Source organism: Python bivittatus, unplaced genomic scaffold, assembly GCF_059951505.1.
Source record: "Python bivittatus isolate LINGU-HERP-01145 unplaced genomic scaffold, Pbiv_v1 ctg000670_np1212, whole genome shotgun sequence".
NCBI lineage: Eukaryota > Metazoa > Chordata > Lepidosauria > Squamata > Pythonidae > Python > Python bivittatus.
The window spans coordinates 12,082,504-12,103,090 of record NW_028277094.1 but is presented as its reverse complement, the minus strand read 5'-3'; the positions used below and the strand labels follow the sequence as shown (position 1 = coordinate 12,103,090).

General features: G+C 49.0%; 2 protein-coding genes across 6 annotated transcripts in view; both read left to right on the top strand.

The window, feature by feature from the left end:
• PLS3 (plastin 3) overlaps positions 1 to 4,342 on the top strand; it is a 35,711-nt gene extending 31,369 nt beyond the window's left edge. For all 5 annotated transcript variants that reach the window (XM_088151840.1, XM_088151836.1, XM_088151839.1 and 2 more), the window contains 4 exons: positions 633 to 766; positions 1,276 to 1,399; positions 2,219 to 2,343; positions 2,693 to 4,342. In XM_088151840.1, coding sequence (XP_088007966.1) covers positions 633 to 766; positions 1,276 to 1,399; positions 2,219 to 2,343; positions 2,693 to 2,825 — 516 coding nt within the window. In that variant the 3' untranslated portion in view covers positions 2,826 to 4,342. The remainder of the gene's footprint in view (positions 1 to 632; positions 767 to 1,275; positions 1,400 to 2,218; positions 2,344 to 2,692) is intronic.
• A 6,170-nt stretch (positions 4,343 to 10,512) lies between these two features.
• AGTR2 (angiotensin II receptor type 2) lies at positions 10,513 to 13,982 on the top strand. Its single transcript, XM_088151670.1, has one exon. It carries the CDS (start codon positions 12,296 to 12,298, stop codon positions 13,547 to 13,549), a length of 1,254 nt encoding a protein of 417 aa, XP_088007796.1. The 5' UTR covers positions 10,513 to 12,295; the 3' UTR covers positions 13,550 to 13,982.
• The last annotated feature ends 6,605 nt before the right edge of the window (positions 13,983 to 20,587 follow it).

Genomic DNA, 20,587 nt, shown 5'->3' with positions numbered 1-20,587 from the left:
CCCTGAGAAGCTTCTGGGAACCCCACTGGGTCACAGTTTGAGAACTGCTACTTTGATTCATAGTTTTGGGGTCACAACATTCTTTTGTACCATGTCTTCTCTTCCCTCTGGATGGGCAATCTCTTGGTGGCCAAGGGGCTTACTAATCGAGAGGGGTTGAGGGCTCCAGAGTGGGTGAAACTGCATCATAAGCAAAGCAGTCTATGTTCTTGGAAATGGTTAGGAGGATTTTTCAAGTATGATAACTTATTTTAGGGTGTATGCTAGTGTTTTCTGATTTTCATCTCAAAATGGCAGGAAAGCATGCTTGTCTTTTCAGCAGTGGCTCTGAGGGCCACAGCAAGGGGAAATTGGGACCCCACGCAGGACTAGGCCAAAGAGTTGACTCCCATTTTGCACTCTGTGAAATAATGGCCTCCCATCAGTGGCAAGTCCCTTGCTTTGCTTATAGAAAAGGCCAGCTCTTGGGCATTTCCAGCTCAAAAGACTTCTAGCAAGGAGGGATGAAAAGGAGACCACAAAGATACAAGTATAAAGCAGTTTCCTGGCCCAACCTAACATTTAACTGTGATCTCTCTCTCTCCCTCTCTCTCTCTCTCTTTCCCCCAATTTCCTTCTCTCTCACCAAACAGCTGGAAAACTGTAACTATGCTGTCGATCTAGGAAAGCATCCAGCCAAGTTCTCCTTGGTTGGCATTGGCGGGCAGGATCTCAATGACGGGAACCCAACCCTCACACTGGCTGTAATTTGGCAGCTGATGAGAAGGTACCCTTGCATCCGAGTTGTCTCTAGTTGTTGTTCTGCAGGGGCGAGGCCTGGGGACTGGTGGCATCTGGGTGGATGGTTGAAGAAAGCAAGATGGCGGTCACTGAAGCACCGTTGAAGCCCTGCCCCCTGTGTACATGCACTGACCCTGGGGACGGCCCCTTTTCCTCCTTGATTCAGGAGAAAGTTTGCACGAGGGCTCACGACTCTGAGGGCTAAACAATCTGCCCAAAGTGATTGAGAAGAAGATAGAACTGGGCAAGATGGACGGACAGTCCTTCTGGTCTAATGAAGTTTCTTCAGTTCCAAGGAAGGCCACCGTTGCCCAGAAAAATCTAGCCTACAAACCACTTTCCTGACATCATACCACTTAGTTCAAGCCATTTGGGGCTGATCTTCTGCATGAAAAATGTTACATTTCTGGGGGTCCAAACACACGTAGCAGTCTCCTTTGAAACTTTTCCCAGTTTTTGTGTGGTGAGAAACTCTCCTGTCTCTCCTTTGTCCAGATACACTCTGAATGTTATGCAGGATCTCGGAGATGGTCAGAAAGCAAATGATGACATCATTGTAAATTGGGTGAACACGACCTTGAAACAAGCTGGGAAATCAAGTTCCATCCAGAGCTTTAAGGTGGGTAACGTCGTCTGTCTCTTGCCTGGTTGTCCTCTTCCTCTTTGCTCCATGAAGCTGCAAAGGCAAATGGATTCCTGAACTCCTTGAGCTCATGAAAACATGCTTGGAAAGGACAGTTCCCCTATATCTGCAGCCTTGATCTCCACCACCAGCCACGGTCAGAGGCCATCCCTGTTAAAAAGGGTTCGTGCCCTTTTCGTACTTGAGATATGACGCTTCCCATGCTGGGAAACTCCTACATCCGTTTCCTGCTCTGTAGGCCCTGTTCTCACAGAAGGGGCCAACTCGTGACCAGGAGGAGCTTCCTTCGGTTAGCGAAGCGAATGAATTGGGATAGTTGATGGGCGTTGCTCTTTAGATCAGGCCCTATAAAAGTATTCCCCAGTCCAGCACCTGAATTTTTAAAGGCTTACTGAGCCTCTGAAGACAAGTTAAAATAAAGGAGTTTTGCGATAAAATAAGAGTTTCTGTTCATTTATTTGAAGGACAGTAATCGTTTTCCTGTCCATCTGTAGAAAGCTGTCTGGTTTCCAGACAACAAATTGTTGGAAAATTTACCCTGGACGCCCCAGGAAACATTTTCGTATCTTTGCTGCCAGAAAAAGAGGTCGGCTGTGCTTCCCACAAACCCCATAAGCGCATAGTTCTTCCCGCCACACATTTGAGCCGTGCGATAAGCAGACCGGATGCATCGCCGAGAGACCGGTCCCCCTCCAGCGACGGGGCTCCGCCGTGCTCTCGCCGCCCGTTGAGCTGCGTGGGGCCCGCCTGCCGCGTCCGCCGTTCTCACTGATGCTACCCGGTTTTCCTCTTCAGGACAAAAGTATCAGCAGCAGCTTGGCGGTGGTGGATTTAATTGACGCGATCCAGCCCGGCTGCATAAATTACGACCTCGTGAAGACAGGCGATCTCTCAGAGGAAGACAAGCACAGCAATGCCAAGTAAGGCGCCCAGATTTAGTTGCCCTTCCGACCTCCTCTTGTGCAAGGCTGGCTCGGGCATCACGCTAGGCTGGTTTAACCACGGTTTGTTGTGGAAGTCCTTGTAACTGGTCACGCCCGAGACTGAGCCACGGCGTTAGCGGTGGATCACAAGGCATAATAGCTTCTGAGATTCAGAGGCGCTCGGCCGGGATCCCTCGCCAAGCATTCCCTTCGTCGGGGCTCTGGTGGCGGGTTGGCCCACCCTCTCTCCACTTATCCCACGGGAGTTCATCCGGTTCAGGATCAGGGTGCACAGACGGGAGCTTGCCAGAGCCTGAGGAGGCTCCCCTTCCTCTCTCACTCCCAGGTACGCTGTCTCGATGGCGAGGAGAATCGGAGCCCGCGTCTACGCCCTCCCCGAGGACGTGGTGGAGGTGAAGCCCAAGATGGTGATGACCGTGTTTGCCTGCCTGATGGGACGAGGGATGAAGCGCGTCTAAAGAGCAAGGGACCCCGCCTCCCCCCGCCCCCACGCCGCGGCCCCGACTGAAGCGCGCTCGCCAGCTTCCAGGGGGGTGGGCCGCCCCCTTTGGTTTCAGGACCCTCCGTTTTGCTTGGCAAGGCAGAAAGCGAGGAGGGGTCTCGGAGGGGGGTGGGAACCAGCCCAGCCGCCCTGCGTCTTCCCCGGTTGCATCTCCTCAAGTGCCCACGGAAACAATCTGTGCCCGTCCCGGCTGCCGGCACGCCCACCAAAGCTTCCTTTCGCCATCCGAGGGCTAGTTTTCTGGAGAGGTGCCAGCAATGGAATTGGTCTCCACGGTCACTTCTGACTCTTCTGTCCAGAAAGAAAGAAGGAAGGAAAGGCCTTAAAAAAAAGTTTCTAGTGGTTCAGGGGTCTGAGATGGGCTTGAGTTTTTTTTATTTTAATTTAACGTGCTGTTAGGTCATGGGTGCAAATGCAGTAACCAGAGTTGTGTTTTTAAGCCACGCCTTAAAAGGAAACGAAAACAAAAGCCAGTTAATATCAATCATACAAATTAGGCAAGATTGCGTAATCACTCTTGTTTTATATCATTTATCCTGCCATTTTAAGCTAACTTGCACGCCCCCTTCTGCACGATTTAGCCGTGGAGAGGGAGCTGTGCCACCGAAAGTCTTAGGCGACATCCCTCCGGCTTCTGAGGTCCCAGCTCTTTCTCGCTCTCGGCCGATCTCCCCCTCCCTAAGGACTAGAAACTTGGTTTGGCTTTGTTCTGATTTCAGAGTGGGCTTCCCACCTTGGGCAGCTGCATTCTGGGCCCAGCGACCCCCCGGGCGCTCCTGTGGACTGATGGCGTAGGACTGATCTGGCACCTGGTTCAAGGGGGCAAACCTCGATCGGCTGGCGAAAGGGTACTCGCCAAGCTCCGTCTTCCTGCAGTATTCTTGAAGTAACGGTGCTGCTTTTATTTGCCTCTCCAGCACAACAACGTCGTTGCTTCCCTTTTCTGACCCAAGCGCAGTAGGCTTCCTTTGGGCGAGTTTTTCATTCCCATGTTTTTCGTTTTTGCGCGAGGTGCCACCTTCAAGGTTACTGCCTTGCCCCAGCTTCGTTGGACCCAGAGAACCCAGCCGATGCAGTTCTATGTGCTGTCTTGGTTTTGTTTTGTATTTTGCCTGGACGTTTTTTTTTTTCCAAAATCTGTGTGAAAGCCATTTTTAAAAACAGATATTTAAGTTGACCCAGATGTTTGTTAAAAAGTGTGAGAGAAGGGTGCCAGGGATGAGACCGGGCCTGTTCTCCAAAAGGCAGGGACCAGTAATTGAAGAGCAGAATGTGCCGAGATTAAAGAAACTATTTTTTATAAATAAAAGGAAAGCGTTATCACCAAAGAAAAGTCTTTTGTCCATAGGAGCAAGTATATCCTGGCTTTAGCAAGCTGTTAGCTACCCTTGAGATCATCTTGTTACATATTCACAGCAATGGATTATGGTGGCAAAGCAGTTGATGATGAAATAAAATGGTTTATAAACCTGCCATCTGGATTTCTTTAGCAAAACCGCTTTTAAACTCCGCTCTGGCTTGGAATCCTCGTTTCAGCCGTGGGTGTCTTATATATCTGCTCTGCTTCCTTCATGGCCAGACCAGCAGCGTCCTGGTTTGTGGAACACATTCCTGCCGGTTAGCCGGTAAACTGGGCTGAAATCTTCTTTTCGTCATTAAAAAGAGTATAAACGGAATGGGAATAAACTCCCCCCTCTTTGTTTCCTTCACTCTCCACACTCAGAGGCTGGGTTCACACAGCTAGTTAAACTATGGTTTGCATAATTATAGTTTATTGGCTAAATCACCATTGGATAGGCTTGTAACAACACATTTTGCCTTGAACCCTGGTTCATTCACACAATGCCTAGGTTCACCCAACCCACTAAACCAGAAGTCAGTCTGTCGGGGGCTAAAGAACATTAACGGTGAAGTCCAAAATCAAACCTTGCAGCTTGTTACCCGTGAGTAAAGGAGTTCAACCAGGGAGTAAAGCATCCTGCCAGAACAATGAAAATGCCTGCCGCTGGAGTTCTTTCGGCCACGAGGGGGCGCCCTAGACTTTCCAGACAGGCAAGCCAACTTGCACCCAGATTGGCAGTCTTATTTTTATTGCCCCAAATCTCAGCCCCATAGTCTTATCGGGCCTGGGTGGGGATGTGAGATGCACATTCTCCTGGGAGGGGGGTGGGAGGTCTCGCTCCCTTGGGAGGCACCAGCACTCCAGGGGGTTGTTTTCTTACTCTTAATCTGGGCCAAAATGGTCTCTCGGCGCCAGAGTCTTCCAACAGACAAGGTTGCCCTTCTCTGGAAGTTCTTCAGCAGCAATTTGCAAATGGGTTGGATTGACACGCTCCTGTTGCCAGCCACTTGGCAGTCCTCCCAAAACTGTTGAAAGAAGGGGTTAGGTGGTTGAGAATTCTTGCCCAGAGTCATGGTAGTTTGGCTGGAAGGCGCATCTCATTCCTGGTTTGTTTATCTGCTGGTGGTTGCAACAGAACTGAGGTTCAGGAATGTTTCATGTTTCTCCTTTAAGTCTTTCAAACTCATAGCACAGATTGTTCTGTTTTCTTCGTTGTGTCTCTAACCTCAAAAGTCACTTGGGCTGGGTACTATTTAAATCCTGGGCTTGCTCAGAAAAATTTCTGGTGTTCAAATTTGCTGAATTTCAGCATCAAATTTGAACCAAGGTTCTAGCTCTGAAGATGCTGGAGGAGATACTGGACCCTCTCAGGACCCATAATGTTTCTCCCCTGCTTTTCTTGCCTGTTCCTGTACGAGTTGTCCTATTTGATGCCTGTCATGTCTTTCATGAAAATGGGAGCATGGATGGATCTGAAAGGCTGAGAATACTGGAGCAAGAAGAACGGATGATCCTTTGAGGGTTCCACATCTGGACTCAGAAATGGTTTAGAGGGGAGGTTCCTGGATGTTTGCCAACCTAGTTTTGGCACAAGATTGTGGAGCTTGACAACTTATCGGACAAAGCACTTAGTCTGAAAAGGACCAGATTTGAGCCGTCTTTCTTCCTCTCCACTCTGGAATCGCCTTGCCTTTTGAGCCCCATTCATCCAGAGAGCCCCTCTTGCCTGTGTCAAATTCTATGCATTCCTTGGCAAACCCCCCCCCCCCTTGACTCCCTTGGTTCAGTTTTCTGCTGCTTTCTGCCCTCCCTCTTATCTGTGCCTCCCTCCCACTCCAGTCCCGGTGCCAAGCACAAATGGGTAACTTTTTTGCAAAGCATGGATGAACCCACATACCCAAGAAGAGTTAGCTAAATTTAGCCCACATTCTGAATCAGCATCCCTGAATCTGGGGTTCTCCAGCCAGTCTGGCTGGGGATGGTGAGGTTTATCAACCGGTATGTCTATGTGGGTACATTTTTTTCCAAGCACAATTGCAGATAGGAAAATAAAGATTGCAATGTTATTCAAAGCTCCATAGGTGAAAAATAGCCTCAGGAAAAAAGTCGGCCATGGACTTTTGTTCTTCCTGGCTTGAAGTTACAAGACGAGAGTGCTGCAGAACAGGCTCTACACCTTCAAGATCACTCCCAATAATAAATTCTGCAAGAGTTATATTGCTTGTAATACTGTTTGATTGCAACGTGCAAAGGTAAATACAATAATTCAGGGCATTTCCCATAATCAAAAGCACCATCATGAAAGTAGTTTGGAAAAACAATGGGATAGAGAAGGAAACTAATCTCCCAGAACATGAGATGTTTACGCCAATGTGTAGCATAACAGGTTGAAATATCAGATTTCAAGATAAAAATCCTAGTGTAGAAATTTCCCAGATAAAATGTTTCCTGGGAAAATTTTTGCTTATATTTAATCAACCCAAGGCTAAAAAAAACAAAGATGCCATTGCAGATATCTGGTCTGCTTCCAAGACTAGCTGCATCTTCAGCCCCTCGATCTGCAGAAGCCAAAACGTTCTAGCGACCTACATTTGGTGTGCTCCTCTGCTTTCTTAGAAGTCCTGAGCACTAACTTGCCAATGCTTTCTCTAGTGCAGTGTTGTCCAAACTTGGCCACTTTAAGATGAGTGGACTTCAACTCCCAGAATTCCCCAGCCAGCCATGCTGCTACCAGGTTCCCTCACCACTCTTTGTTGTTGTTCAGATCCTTTTGCTGGCTGGGGAATTCTGGGAGTTGAAGTCCACTCATCTTAAAGTGGCCAAGTTTGGACAACACTGCTCTAGTGGGATCCCACACAGAGGACTTGGCCCATCAAAAAGGTTTCAGTGGCAGAGGACAGAGAGTTTGACCATCTCACGAGAACATTTTGAAATGTGTGCTGCGTGCAAACTTCTATGAAAGAACAGCAATTTAGCCCATCTCTCTGCCAAAGCCAGGAAACTCTGTTCTTGTTTAGACATTTCTGCTGAACTAGAAGCAACCAGAGGATGAACAATTGAGTTGGAAGACCTGGTAGGTTTTTGCAAAGCTCTTCGCAATTAATTATCTTCCGTCATACCTCATGACTAACCACATCGTTTCGCCAAGTAGAACACAACTCTCAAGTACGGTGATGTTTTGTTCACAGCTGGAAACGGGGCCAACCCCACCCTCCAAGCATTTGGTAATTAGCAAATTTTGAATGGCCTAACCTCTGTCAACTGGAACACAATTCATCAGCTGCAAGAGCTGTTTTTCTGCGCTGACAACTATTTTCTAGATGGATTCAGAGAAAAGAGGAAGGAATGGCTTCAGGATGTCCAGTTCAGCCTCAGAAGAAAAGATGGCTTCCTGAACCTCTGGAGAGCTAATACCATATACTACTAAGCTGGGTAACAGCTACTACCAGGTTCCCTCACCACTCTTTGTTGTTGTTCAGATCCTTTTAATTAAAGAGAAATAAGTGGGGAGCTGCCGGGATGCAAAGCAAAACACCAGCTTCTGCCCCCTCCGTGGTATTTCCAAAAATGGGCCCCAGAAGAATTCTGAGAAAGTCGATCTTCTCTCAGAACTCCAGTTGACCCCCTCACAAATTTGCCCCTCATTACACCGTCCATCTTCAGGCACGTGGACCAAATCTAAGGCCCACACAGTTCCAGTTACAACAGCTGTTGGTTTAGTTGCCAACCAAGAAAACTGGAGGGCAGCTAGCTGGGAAAGGCAGGGCTGGGTGGTGCCCACAGTCCGGAGAACAGCACACAGGGAGAAGAGTAGCCTGACCTCTAAAATGTAATAACAAGACATAAATAAAAGCAGGAGCATGCCAGTTTATTTATTTGGTTATTTTTTCTGTTTCTGAAGTTTTTATCTTAGTGGCTGGGCAGAAAATCTCAGAAAAGTGCTCCTGGGTTCACTTCTGATGATATGTCCCATCCTAGGGGAAATCAGATGACACTTTGTGAAATCCATCTCACCGTTTTCTGGATCCCGGGAAGTTTAGGGAAGGGGTGGAAGGGGCAGCTGGGAGCGGGCATCCTGAAAACAGCGCAGACTCGCTGGCAGCGTTGGACAGCAGGACGGGCCCGGGGTGGGAAGCTCCGCTGGTGCAGAACACAAAACAGGCCATTTTCAGTGCCCCGGAGAACAAACCAACCGCTCTTTCGTCAATGGCAGGATCCGGTTTTTATTGGGGGAGGGGGGTGCCCTTTAAAATAGAAGACCAGCCTGTAAAGACATCCCAGGCAGCGACGGATTGGAAGTCCCCACAGGAGCCAAATCATTGTTGCTTGAGGCTGGGCTGGGTTTTCTCACAGAGCCTCAACTGACCCAAGTCCTCGGAAGGATCCCCAATGGCTGTGCCCTCTCAGTAAACTCCTGAGCCTCCAGTGAGACTCCCCGGTTGCATTTCTTGATCCCACCCCCTTCTACAGCACCCGTCCTTGCAAGACAAGAAGGGTGTGAGCCAAAAGGGCACTGGAGAGAGTAAGATGACCTTGATGGAGAGTTGCAGGAAGCATTGCCTAGGCAAAGGGGGCTAAACCGTTTTTTGAATTCAGAACATCTGGATAACATTTGGAAGTGGCTCAGATGGACAGCTCCCTAATTCACTGGACTGTAAGGAGGAGAAGGAGGAGGTGCAGCACAATCAGACTTGCAAGACTGTTATTCTAGCCAATTTCATTAAAGGTAGTTTTAGCCTTCCTGTGGAGTTGATTCAAATCTGGTCTACTTAGTGGGGCTGACAGGCACATTGGGGTCGCCATGTAACTCATTCCATGGCTTTGGATCTTGCTTGCAATCAAGGAAAAAATAACTTTTTCTGTCTAATTTTGCTCAGGCAGCTCAGATGTCTGTCCGCTCAGCAGCCATCTCAAGAGCTTTTGAGGGCTGGTGGCAACTAAGGGCACTTCCATGCAGGAACTTCGCACTGCTCTAGAATCAGCTCCAGACCTGCATTGTCCCATCACTGTCAGTATTGAACAGCTGAGTTTGTCCACTGTTTTCCAGCTTCAGTTCAGCATATTTGAAATCGGTCTAAAGGCAAACTTGCCACTGGAAATGCTGAATCTCTGCAGAGCTTTTGAGCAACAGCAAAACCAAAAGGAAAAAAAAATCTTTTTCTTCTGTATGGAGTAGAAATTGGATCTTTTTCCAGTTCTAGAGACCTGCAGAGCACCATGTGAATCCAGCTGGGTTTTGCAGTCTCTCCTGGTCAGCTGGAGGGAGAATTTTGGACTTCTCAGCCTTCCAAGGTCAATGCTTGAGAGACACTAGGCGATAGCAAAAATGGTACAGAGGCAGAAACGCCAGACATAATGTTGGATAAGCTCATTTTGCTTCTGTGGCTATTGGGCTAGAGTGATATGGCTGGAGGTTCCTGGCTCATCCCAAAAGAGGATAACATCTACCTTTCTGTGTCTGATGGGGGCACCACTAGACCACCTGCTTTGTGTTGCAGGGGGCAGCCGCCGATCAATCTGCCTTCCCTGTTTTGTGTAGCAAACTTGGCCTCATTCAAAGGAAACTGAATCGGCCCAAGTTTGTGGCTTTCTATCACTTGATGGAGAGGCCGACCCAAAGCAGAATTTGTGCTCAGAGAAACCCCTGGAGGCGTCCAAAGAATTTCCCATGCTCTCTGCCTTGGGTAAGAATTAAGCTAGCCAGGAATCCTGGGAGCTGTAGTCCGGAGTACCAGGATGGCAGCAGAGAAGGTGGAAGTCCCAGGAAGTCCCACATCCCAGGAGGGCACCAGGGCAAGGTGCTATTATTTCAACAGGCTGGGCACAAAGTCACCCAGGTTGGTTTAGAGCAGTGTTTCTCAACCTTGGCAACTTTAAGATGTGCGCATGCTGGCTGGGGAATTCTGGGAGTTGAAGTCCTCACATCTTAAAGCTGCCAAGGTTGAGAAACGCTGGTTTAGAGAGTCGAGATGTTTTTTCCAGCTGCTATTTGTGGCTCTGGAAGCCAGTTTGGACCGAAATAGCTCTTTCCACCGTGTTCCCTTCCTAGAGGGGGCCAGTGTAAATTCCATGCATTTTAGCATTCCTCCCCAGCTGGGCTTTGGGATAATGCCAGCACCCCCTCCCCACCAATCCTCCCTAGGAAATGGGGCTTGGAGACGCTGCCCCCGAACTGTGTTCTCCAAGTGAGCCTGCCCCGTGCTGAGCTCCTCCAGGCGCAACGTCCTGACTTTGGCCAGGGAGGGGGGAATCCCCCCAGCCCCCCAGCCCCCACCCCAAGCCTGGCTCAGCTTGGCTGACTCTCCTCACTTTCACCCCAGCTCCAAGACAGCAGCTGAAACAGATGCCACGAGAAACTGTATAAAGACGAACTTAGAGCTTTAAGGGATGGAAATGATGGTGATGATGATGATGATGATGATGCAAGAAGGGGGTGAAGAAAAGTACGCCCCCCCAACATGGAATGGGTTGCTGGAATGCCCGCCCATTTCCCCGTCTTCCGTTGGCTGCGGAGCGCGATGGGCAGGAGGCGTCAGTCCCCTCCCCAGGAGCTGCTGCGAGACAGGCGGGGGCTGCAAGCAAGGCAGCCCCACTGCGAACGTCTTCCTTTGGGCCAGGGACGGTGCTCGCTGCGATGGGGCGGCCCGGCAGGAGGCAAGTCGGCCCCGGCGGACATAGCCGCGGCCAGCGGATGGCGACAGCTCTTCGGCCCTGCCAGAGGCGAGGGACGCAGGAAAAGGAGGCAGCAACGGACGTCCGAGGTTTCTCGATGGGAGCCCCCGGCCCCGTAGCGGATTCTGCAGACTCGTTCGGCTCCTCAGCCCGTAAGTGACGGCGCTGCTCTTTTCCGCTTCTAGGTTTCCCTTCAGATGTTTCCATCCCTTAAAGCTTCAGCGTTATTTGCGTTCCTGTTTGCACTCCTCGTCTACTGAAGCCTCTGGACAGCATCCAGCACTTACGGGGGAACCGCTTTGCTGCCATCCGATTTCCACTCCTAGAATACCTCCGTCCTGTTTTCCACTTTCCCTCTAATATATTCAGCGACTGACTCTAGTTTGCGAGTGGAGAATATTTCTGGTGCCTCAGGCAGGAGAAAATGAATGTCTTTTAAGGGAACTAAAACTGAGACTTTCAAAAACGGGAAGTCTGATCCATCTCCAGAATGGATGAATTCTAAAACAGCGCGCTCCTGCTCGGATAATTGGAAACTTCCCCCAGTGTAGAACTTTTTCTTCATATATCTAGAAGTTAAGTCAAATATTCTTTAGTAAACCTCACTAATATTGCCTTCTCTTTCACTCTGTGCATTTAAAGCCTTTTTTTTTTTTAATGGATTAAAAAGCACATTTCAGTATTAGCTCTAACTGGTTACATAGAAGCTGCTGGGGGAATTATGACTCGTTTTAATTTAAAAAGAAATCACTGAGTTGCTTTAACTTATCTTTTGTTTAAGTTTTGGTATCCTGCAATGGATTAATACAAATTAATTAAAAGATCATCTTTTTGAACGGAATGCTAAGAAAGTAATTACATAATTTTACATTTTAGCTTTTTATGTTTCTAATGTTTGGTTTTTATAACTTTTAATTGTATTTATGTTTTTAGTGTGTTGTAAGCCGCCCAGAGTCCCCCATTGTGGGGAGATGGGCGGGAACAAGTTAAATAAATAAATAAAAATAAATAAATGTATAAAAGAGAATACTTCAAAAATATTATCAACTTGTGTATTAACAAATACACAAGGGCTTTTGACTGTTCAGACGATTGGTTGCATGACCAACTTATGAAGTCTAGGCAAAGGGTCAAATGCAACATTTGCTGGGATTGCGTAGTTGTGCCACACAAGCATGAGAAAACACACAGCTTCTTTAAGGAGCTGCAGGGTGACAGGAGTGCCCCCATGCACTCCAAATCCTCCTTCCCCCTTAAAATCCAGATCAGGATGCAGCTGTATTGCATGTATGTTCCAGCTGGCCCAAAAGCCAGTCCAAAACTGATATTAAGCCAGTGACAAGGAATCATCTCCATGAGTCTGTTGGGGAGAATGAAACGTTCCTCAGAAATGTGCTGAAGAGTCATGATTCATGCTTCTGTTCTGTTTTCACTCTTTCTTTAAGAGCCAACGCCAGCCTGATCTGGTAATGCAGAGCCCAAGGTTCCATGTCTCGGAGTTTCCTGCAGGCCACCTCTTGCTGTCTGACCCCAAGATGCATTTCAGGAACATCTCCATCACCCTCACCACTGAACAGACTCTGCAAGACCTGTCTCCCACCAATGTCTCCACCAGGGAGGCCTGCCTCATCAACTTTTCCAGCCACCAGTTTGTGCTCATCCCAGTGGTCTACTGCATCATCTTCACCCTTGGACTTGTGGGCAACAGCATGGTCATCACTGCACTGTGTCGGCAGAGGAGTCCAAAGACTGTGGCCAATGTCTACATCATCAACCTAGCAGTGGCTGACTTGCTGGCCCTCACCACCCTTCCATTCTGGGCTGCCAGCTATGCCTACGGGTACAACTGGGTCTTTGGCTCCATAATGTGCAAGCTCTCCAGCTCCATCCTTTGCTTGACCATGTTTGCAAGCATCTTTTTCATAATGTGCCTGAGTGTGAACCGTTACCAGGCCATCGTGCGCCCCTTCCAGTGCCAGCAAGGAACTTTGGAACGGGCATTCATTGCCACATTCCTTGTTTGGGGACTGGCCACCTTGACCTCTCTGCCCACCTTCTGCTTCCGTGATGTCCAATACATCAACGAGCTGGGTGTGAACGCTTGTATCATGGCCTACCCCTCGGAGAATTACTCCACCTGGTCAGCCGTTACAGCCTTAATGAAAAACATCCTTGGCTTCCTGGTCCCAATGGCCATCATATTTGGGTGCTACATCTGCATCAGGGTGCACTTGAAGAAGGCCCAAGGGTTCACAAAGAGGATGAAGGTAAGGGACCGGGTGCTGAGGCTGGTGGCTGCCGTGGTCGTGGCCTTCCTGATTTGCTGGCTCCCGTTCCACATCTTCACCTTCCTGGATGCCCTCTCCTGGATGGAGGTGATCAGCAGGTGCCACCTCACCTCCATGATTGATGCAGTCCTGCCCTTCGGGCTCTCCATGGGCTTTGCAAACAGCTGCATCAACCCTTTATTGTACTACTTTGTGGGCAGGCAGTTCCAGGATAAGCTCCAGCATTTATTCAAGCTGAGCCTCTCCCAGTTCAACAGCAGCCGGGAAACCTTTTCCTCCAGCAAAACCAGCTCCCTCAAAACTGCCGAGTCCCTGAAGGAGGCTGAACCGGGAGGAGACGTGGAAAGGCCACCGACCCACCCACCGTGGGTTCCCTAATCACCATCTGGAAACACTTAAGCGGTGGTTCTTGTTTTTCTCTGGTTTCCCTTTGCTCATCTCCTTGGACAAACCGTCCACTAAAGACCGTGTTTTCAATTGCTTTGTGCTTTGGAAAGGCTGTCATGTAGAGGGCAATTAATTGTCAATAAATATCTTAACAACATGACTAACCCAGCATATTTCTATGACTAAAGTTTGTTTTTCATGCCCCTGAGAAGGAGGAGATTGCAAAGAAACTTGACTTTGAACACCAGAGTTTCCTGCTACAGGCCACCTTTCTATTTTTAATATACTGAAAGTCCATTAGGGAGTTTTAGGATTCCTCCCTAGCCCACGTACTTGTTTTTCTACATCAGTAACTGTTCTGCATGTTTAAATTATGCTTGCTTTTTGAAAGTCAGGACTGAGTTCCAACGCATTTTTTGCCATCTTTCTCAGCTTCTGATGAGCCGTGATCACCAAATCTCTCAATTCATCCCTTCACAGAAAATTATTACTCTCTCCCTTTCTCCCTTGTGCCCAGCACCCTTCTGCCTCCTAACCCCCTTCAGAAGTCCCTGGATTGGTGCTGGCTGGAAGCTCCAGCAATCACATTCCCAGCACATCTGAGTTTTGACAAGCTGGTGCATGTTCAAATTCTGCCGTCGGCCCTGAGTGGTGTTGTCCTCCTGGATAAACAAGGGCCTTAGGATTACCTCTCCCATCTTCAAGAGGTCGATTGTCCCAGGTGAGCTTTGCAGAAGGCAGAATTTTTGCAGTGGTTCCAAAAGGTTGGTTGACCAAACCAACTCATGCATATGTTCCTCCAGAACAACTCAAGGACACTCGGGCAAGAAGGAGCCAGTTTTCCAACAAGCTAATGGTGCAGAGCAGTGTTTCTCAACCTTGGCAACTTGAAGACCTGTGGCCTTCAACTCCCAGAATTCCACAGGTCTTCAAGTTGCCAAGATTGAGAAACACTGGTCCAGAAGGATGTAAGCCTGGCCTATTACCAAGGCACTGTCATCCTTAGTTTAAGATGAAAAAGCAAGGAAGCGCATGTTTTAAAATGCCAGTTACATCAGTGAAGGAAGGCCTGGTTCATTACGAATAATTAACCCGATGAGGCCTGGCATGGAGAAGGAATCTAACTCTTTCCTCCCTGCTCTTCTTTTTTAAAAAAAATCTCATCCCCCGAAACCAGATGGGTGTCTTTAGGATCCCTCCAAGCAGTTACCATGGAATGCAGACTCCCACAAAGCTGCTTGTTTATGACGCTTTTGAACGTAGGGAGAAGGAAGCCCCCCAGTCTGCATTTGCTGGTGGCATGTTGATATATTGGGCAAACTGGCATATTTATCCCCTGAATGTGTGGCTAGTAAACCCTGCTTGGTACCATATGTTGCTTCCTCCAGGCACCCGCTCAGGTCCAGCCCATTACTGCAGCCGCAGCCTCTCTTGGCTCCACTCGGCTGCCCGTTCAGTCTGATTGATTGCGCAGAGTGGCCCAGAGTCTTCCCACACATCTGCAGCCAGATGGATGTCTGTAGGACTTTCTGCGGCCTCCGTCAAGGCATTGCCAGTCAGTGTTGCTCTCTTGGCCACAACCCAGCGCACACCGCCATTGCTGAGCCCAGTCATTCCAATGGGGGTTGAAGGCATTGCTTTTAGCCAGAGGCAACTCTTTCTCCCCTTTCCTTTCCTCCTCTCTTTCTTTCTTTGCACTTCTTTCTCCACTTGCTACTTTTCTTCCTTTACTTTTTTCTTTCAAAATGTGTATTTGTGTATTGTTTTGATAGATAGATAGATAGATAGATAGATAGATAGATAGATAGATAGATAGATAGATAGAGATAGATTTGGGGCCCAAAGTCCCACTATTTCACTGAAGAAAGATGGCTAGAAATGTCACATAAAATAAAGACAGTCCAATGCAGGTTGAGGGAAATGAGAGCCTCATTTGCACAGGTGAAACTGTGCAGGGCTCTGCTGCAAAAATAGCAAAGAGTTCTGCAGCATCTTAATATTTGGTGGCAAGGCCTCTGGCTAATATATATATTATGAGGCTCTCATTTAATTTGGGGACTTTGGGCTGGTACTATTTGGTATCCAGACCCCAGAATTCTGCAAGCTGTCCCTCCCCTCAGCCTTGCCAATAAATGGGTTTGGAAGACCCTCCCTTTGTTGCCAGCTGAGGACGAGAGGGAGAGAGAGACTGAAGGGGCTGTGGCCGGAGGGGGAGTCCATCACAAGCTGCATCTGATCCACAAACCAGAGGCTTCCCAGCCACCACCCCCCCCCCCCAGTGGCTGAAAGCAGAGAGAGTTGTATGAATGCAACTTTTGTGACCAAGCTTTGGGTTCTCCTATGCTTCATTTTACTGATTCTGCAGGATATAAAGCACGGAAATTTAATCTACCTTGCTGGCCAGAACAGCAGGTTCTGCAGAACAGTGAAATGGCCTTCTAACCACCAAGGCTGGGAATCTTCCCAAATCAACCTCTGACATCCCCGGGACCTCAGGCAGGGTGCCGCATAGCCGCAAGCTTCATTTTAGGGTCCTAAGTCCCAACGCTTTTTCTCGCGCAAAAGAAAACAGGAGTTGCTCAGGAAGTCACTGTTTCCCACAATTCCACATTCTCTGTTGCTGCTGCTGCCCCTGTTTTTCCTTGGGTTTTGTACATTATGTAGAATCGTGCAGGTGGCGTCCACCTGGGGTTGCTGGAGACACACGTCTGCTGTCCCAGTTTGAAGACTAGGATAAGCAGTCTTCACACTGTCCCAGTTTGACATCTGGGGTCACCAGATTATGTGAGGTTGGGCTGGATGAACGTTGCAAAGTTTCAGAGCTGCCCGTCTTCCAAATCTTTTCACCTGGTATCTTCCTCCTAAGCCAGGCACTCACTCCCTGGCCGCTGCTCACAGGACCCGCTCATGCCCCTTCAGAGACAGTCAGGAGATTTTATCAGTAGATGGTATGTTTTGGAAGTCTGTGTTTTTAACCAGGGCATCAGCTTCTTTGAGAGTAGAAAATAGCAAGCAAGGTTTATTTCAGAGGTGCAGGTAGAGTTTCTTCTTGGAGGCATGGCTGGTGGAACCACCACCAGGAGCTCCCTCTCTTCAAAATCTTCTACTCGTCAGAAATTTAGAGCAGCCAAGTTTGAAGCTGGCCCTGCCCAGGTCTTCTTCATAGAAGCCTAAGAGGCTACTCTACGCAATGCTTCTACAAGCTATTTTCAGTCCTCGCAGAAGCCCTCCAGGGGAGCTGGCATCTCCTGCTATGCTTTTTCTGGCAAGTAAGAAGCCTCATTCAAGAATCTGACCCAATTAGCGGTCCATATCAGGGTCAGTGGGACATGGGTTGAAGAGGCCGCTGCTTTATGGACTGTCAACTGCTTTGATGAATGGCTTTGGAGCTTCTTCCCCAAACACATCTCTTGGGAAGCAGTGATCACTCACAGTGTGCCTCCGCAGCTGTTTCGCCAGACCCTTGTGGCAAACGGCTGTTCCACCTTGCACCTGGTTGGGTGGTGAGGATGCAAGTCAAACCCATACGCCAGGCTCTTCCGGGGAAGGCAGGGTCATTGCAGAAAGGGCTCACACGCAAGGTAGCGAAGGGTTCCTTCTACGGCGCCAGGAGAGTCACTGTAGCTCCAAGGAAGACTGCCCACCGAGTCTGCAGGACGTCCCAGGTTCACAGTCTCTGGGTTCTCGTGATTTCTGATTGACAAGCCAGCACAAATGTCCCTGAAAACTAAACTACTTGCAATTCCCCCCGACACGGCAAAAGTCTCAATATGAATTTTTAAGGGATACTGTAGAAATAGAAATAATCTCCTTAATTAATTTGGGTCGAGGCCTGGAAAATCACAGCCACTTGCTCAGGGATGAAAAGCTTTGCAGGGTCCTCCTAGTAAAAAGCCAAGCATGATCTCCTGCCAACTGATCCCCAGGGGATCCACAAGGTGTGGTCAAAAAGGTCCAGATGGTGGCATGAAAAGGGCTCTGTCCAAGCGGGTCCCAAGCTGGCAAGGGCAAGCAGATTCCTCCACTTTGCAGGCGTGATCTGCCTGCTTCTGTCCTCTAGCCTACGCTCACCAAACTGCCAAATTCAGCAATACGGAGCGCAAGAGACAAGGGAGGCGAGATCCCGCTCTGCGGCTCTCAGCCTCCGGGCATCGTCGTGGCTTCTCCCCCGCGCTCCCCAGACCTCTTCCCCTCCCTGCTGGACCGGCTTCTAAGCAAGCAACAGCTGTACAGTCGCTCTCCCTTCTTCAGGCCGTGTTGCAGCAAGAACTGGCCAAGATCCCAGCTGGGCCCCTGCTTGGGAAAACAGCCCTCAAGTTCCGCTGGGCTTTGTTCGAAAGACAATGGATTTGCAGTGAGCCCTCGGAAAGCCACGCAAGGAAAGCAGAGCGCGTCCCGCGGCTGAAGTTCTGGCCCTGAAGGGGAAGCCCCCCGAGGAACCAGGGAGCAGTCCGGAGGGGGGCGTCAGGAGACGGGAAGGGGAGAGGTGGCGCTTCGGGGCTGCCCCTCTGCTTTCTCCCACCACTACCTTTAAAGGCACAATTGCCTTGTACTCCAAAATCAGGTGAGGCCAAGACAAACACTGCATTTAGTTTTATTTGCTGCACACACACAATATAATCAATCACGTATTTAATAGCTTCTTCCTTCTTCAAACTAGATCTCTGGGAAACACACCCAAAGCTTTCAGGAGTGCACACAGCCAGAGGGCTTCTGGTTCTGCCACCCCCCTTTCTCTTTCACTGTTTTCATAGTGTCAGGCCTAAAGCTGCCTTTTTGCTGCCAAGCCAGATCCTTGGTGTATTTTTGCACCGCGTTGCTTCATCTGCCTGGATGTGGCTTTTCAGGGCTTCAGAGGCAACCGTGCTTTTCCCAGCTCTGCTGTCCAAGAAATTTTGCAACATGAAGACATTCGCCCGGAACCTTTGGGATGTGCGGCATCCTCTCTGTGGTCGAAACACGCTGCCTCCCTTCCCCAGCCCCACTCTGGAGGGTTTGCCATCCTAGACTCCTCTGAATGAAGTCAGAACTGGCTGTTTGCAGCAGAGGCCCATCCCCTCTGCCTTTTCCCGAGCCATCCTGGAGACGTTTTGAACCTATTCCTTGGGATGCTCAAGAGCGTTTCTGCCTGTTCTGCTCACGCAATTGCCTTATATGGGGAGGACACCCTTGGTATGCAAGCCCCCCCCCCCCCCCCGTTGCCTCTTCCGATAGGAAAACATCTCTTCCGAATTTTTGGCACAGAGAAGCTGTTCTTGGCACTGTGAGCTTAAATGCATTTAGCAGAGAATGACCAAGCTACATAGGGAACTTTCCGCAGGAAGACATGCGTGCCACCAGTTTTCTTGCACCAAAAATCAAGCAAAGGGGGGTGAAACGGAGTGTCTGGGAATAAGGCCAATTGGGCGGGCTGCCTGGTCCCTAAACAGGCGCCTTCCACATTCCTGTTCGATTTCTCTTGCTCTCCCGTTGCAGAGGCTGAGGGTGAAGCGATCCACATGGCTTCCCCAACCGGCAGCAGTCAGTCCAGATGTCCTGTGAGGAGAGGCTTCCTTTCCAGACAAACCCCAAGAGTTCAGCTGACGTTCCCTGGCATCTGCTGCTGGAAATGGAAACCCCGCACAGCAGGGACTTCTCTCTTCAGCAGGCAAGAGCGGGCACTCCGACCCCGAGCTTTTATCCCAGACCGGTCCACAGAGTGTGGAGAATGCCCCTCTTCTGGGAACACCACTGCTCTGAGCCCTGAGCACGCGCAAGGGGAGTGGGGGGAACTGGCTACAGAGGGGTGGAATTTCTTCACTTTTCATTTGTATAGGAACTCACCCGATTCCCACTCAAATAACGCCCGTGTCTGTTCTTTTCTGAGCTTTGCTACGTTCTGCATAATGAAGTGTGCAGAAGAACGGGCAGACATTAAGAAGAAAGGACACGCATTAGGGAAGGTTGCTTGCAAGCTGCACCCCAAAAGGTACTTTGTTTGGGGGACGCACATACAGAAACACATTCAAAACTGTGAACTCCTCTTTGTGTAGAACAACCAACTGAGCAGAAACAAAAGAGTGGGGAAAAATAGTAATGACGAGACTGGTCTGTCTTGGAGTTATCCTTTAATCGAAACTCCCCTAGTTTCAAAACATTACAAATATTTGCCTTGTTCAGGAATCAGCAGGCAGCAAGCAATATCAGGCCAAAGTGGTCTGGGCTCAGAAGCAAAGAAAACGGGGTTGGATCTGGGAAGCACTGGGATGGGATTCCACCTGGAGGGAATAAGGATGTGGTGGTGGAGGAGGAGGAGGAGGAGGAGGAGGAGGAGGAGGAGGAGGAGGAGGAGAGCAACCCAAACCATTTCCAGATGTTTTGCAATCTTTGGACAGGTCCTTGTCTTGTATTTGCAAATCAAGCTCAGGTTGAGGATACAGCTCTTCCCCACTAGGGGGCAGCACCCAATTAACCTTGAGGACCTTATTAAGGATCTACCCAAGCTATACAAGATTGTTCCTGGCTAAACACTGGATGGGAAATCACCCGCAAGCCCAGGGCTTTACATTAGATTAGGAAGTCAACTCTATCTATGTGGTCGCTAGGAGTTGAAAACAACTTGATGGCACATAATTTATTAATCAAGGGAGTCAAAAAGTCATCGAGAAGGAGGCAGTGACAAACCATCGTTGTGTTCTTGTTAACAAAACCATCTGGATATATTAAAGGGACTCAACTTTACTTACATCATCCAAGGACATGGGACACAAAGAGTTATTCTTTAGGGTTTTAAATCACTGGGAGACCAGCTGTTAACCAATACTTCTTTACACAATGTGTAGCTAACCTAAGGAATCAGACAGAGTCATGGTAGGTAATAGCATCCAGGGTCACCTGGCCATAGTGGCATGTGGACAACATCTTGGATCAGAGGCAGCTTGCTTTAAATACTAGCTGCTGAGAAACTTCAGTGTTTAGGGCAGTGTTGTCCAAACTTGGCCACTTTAAGATGAGTGGACTTCAACTCCCAGAATTCCCCAGCCAGCCATG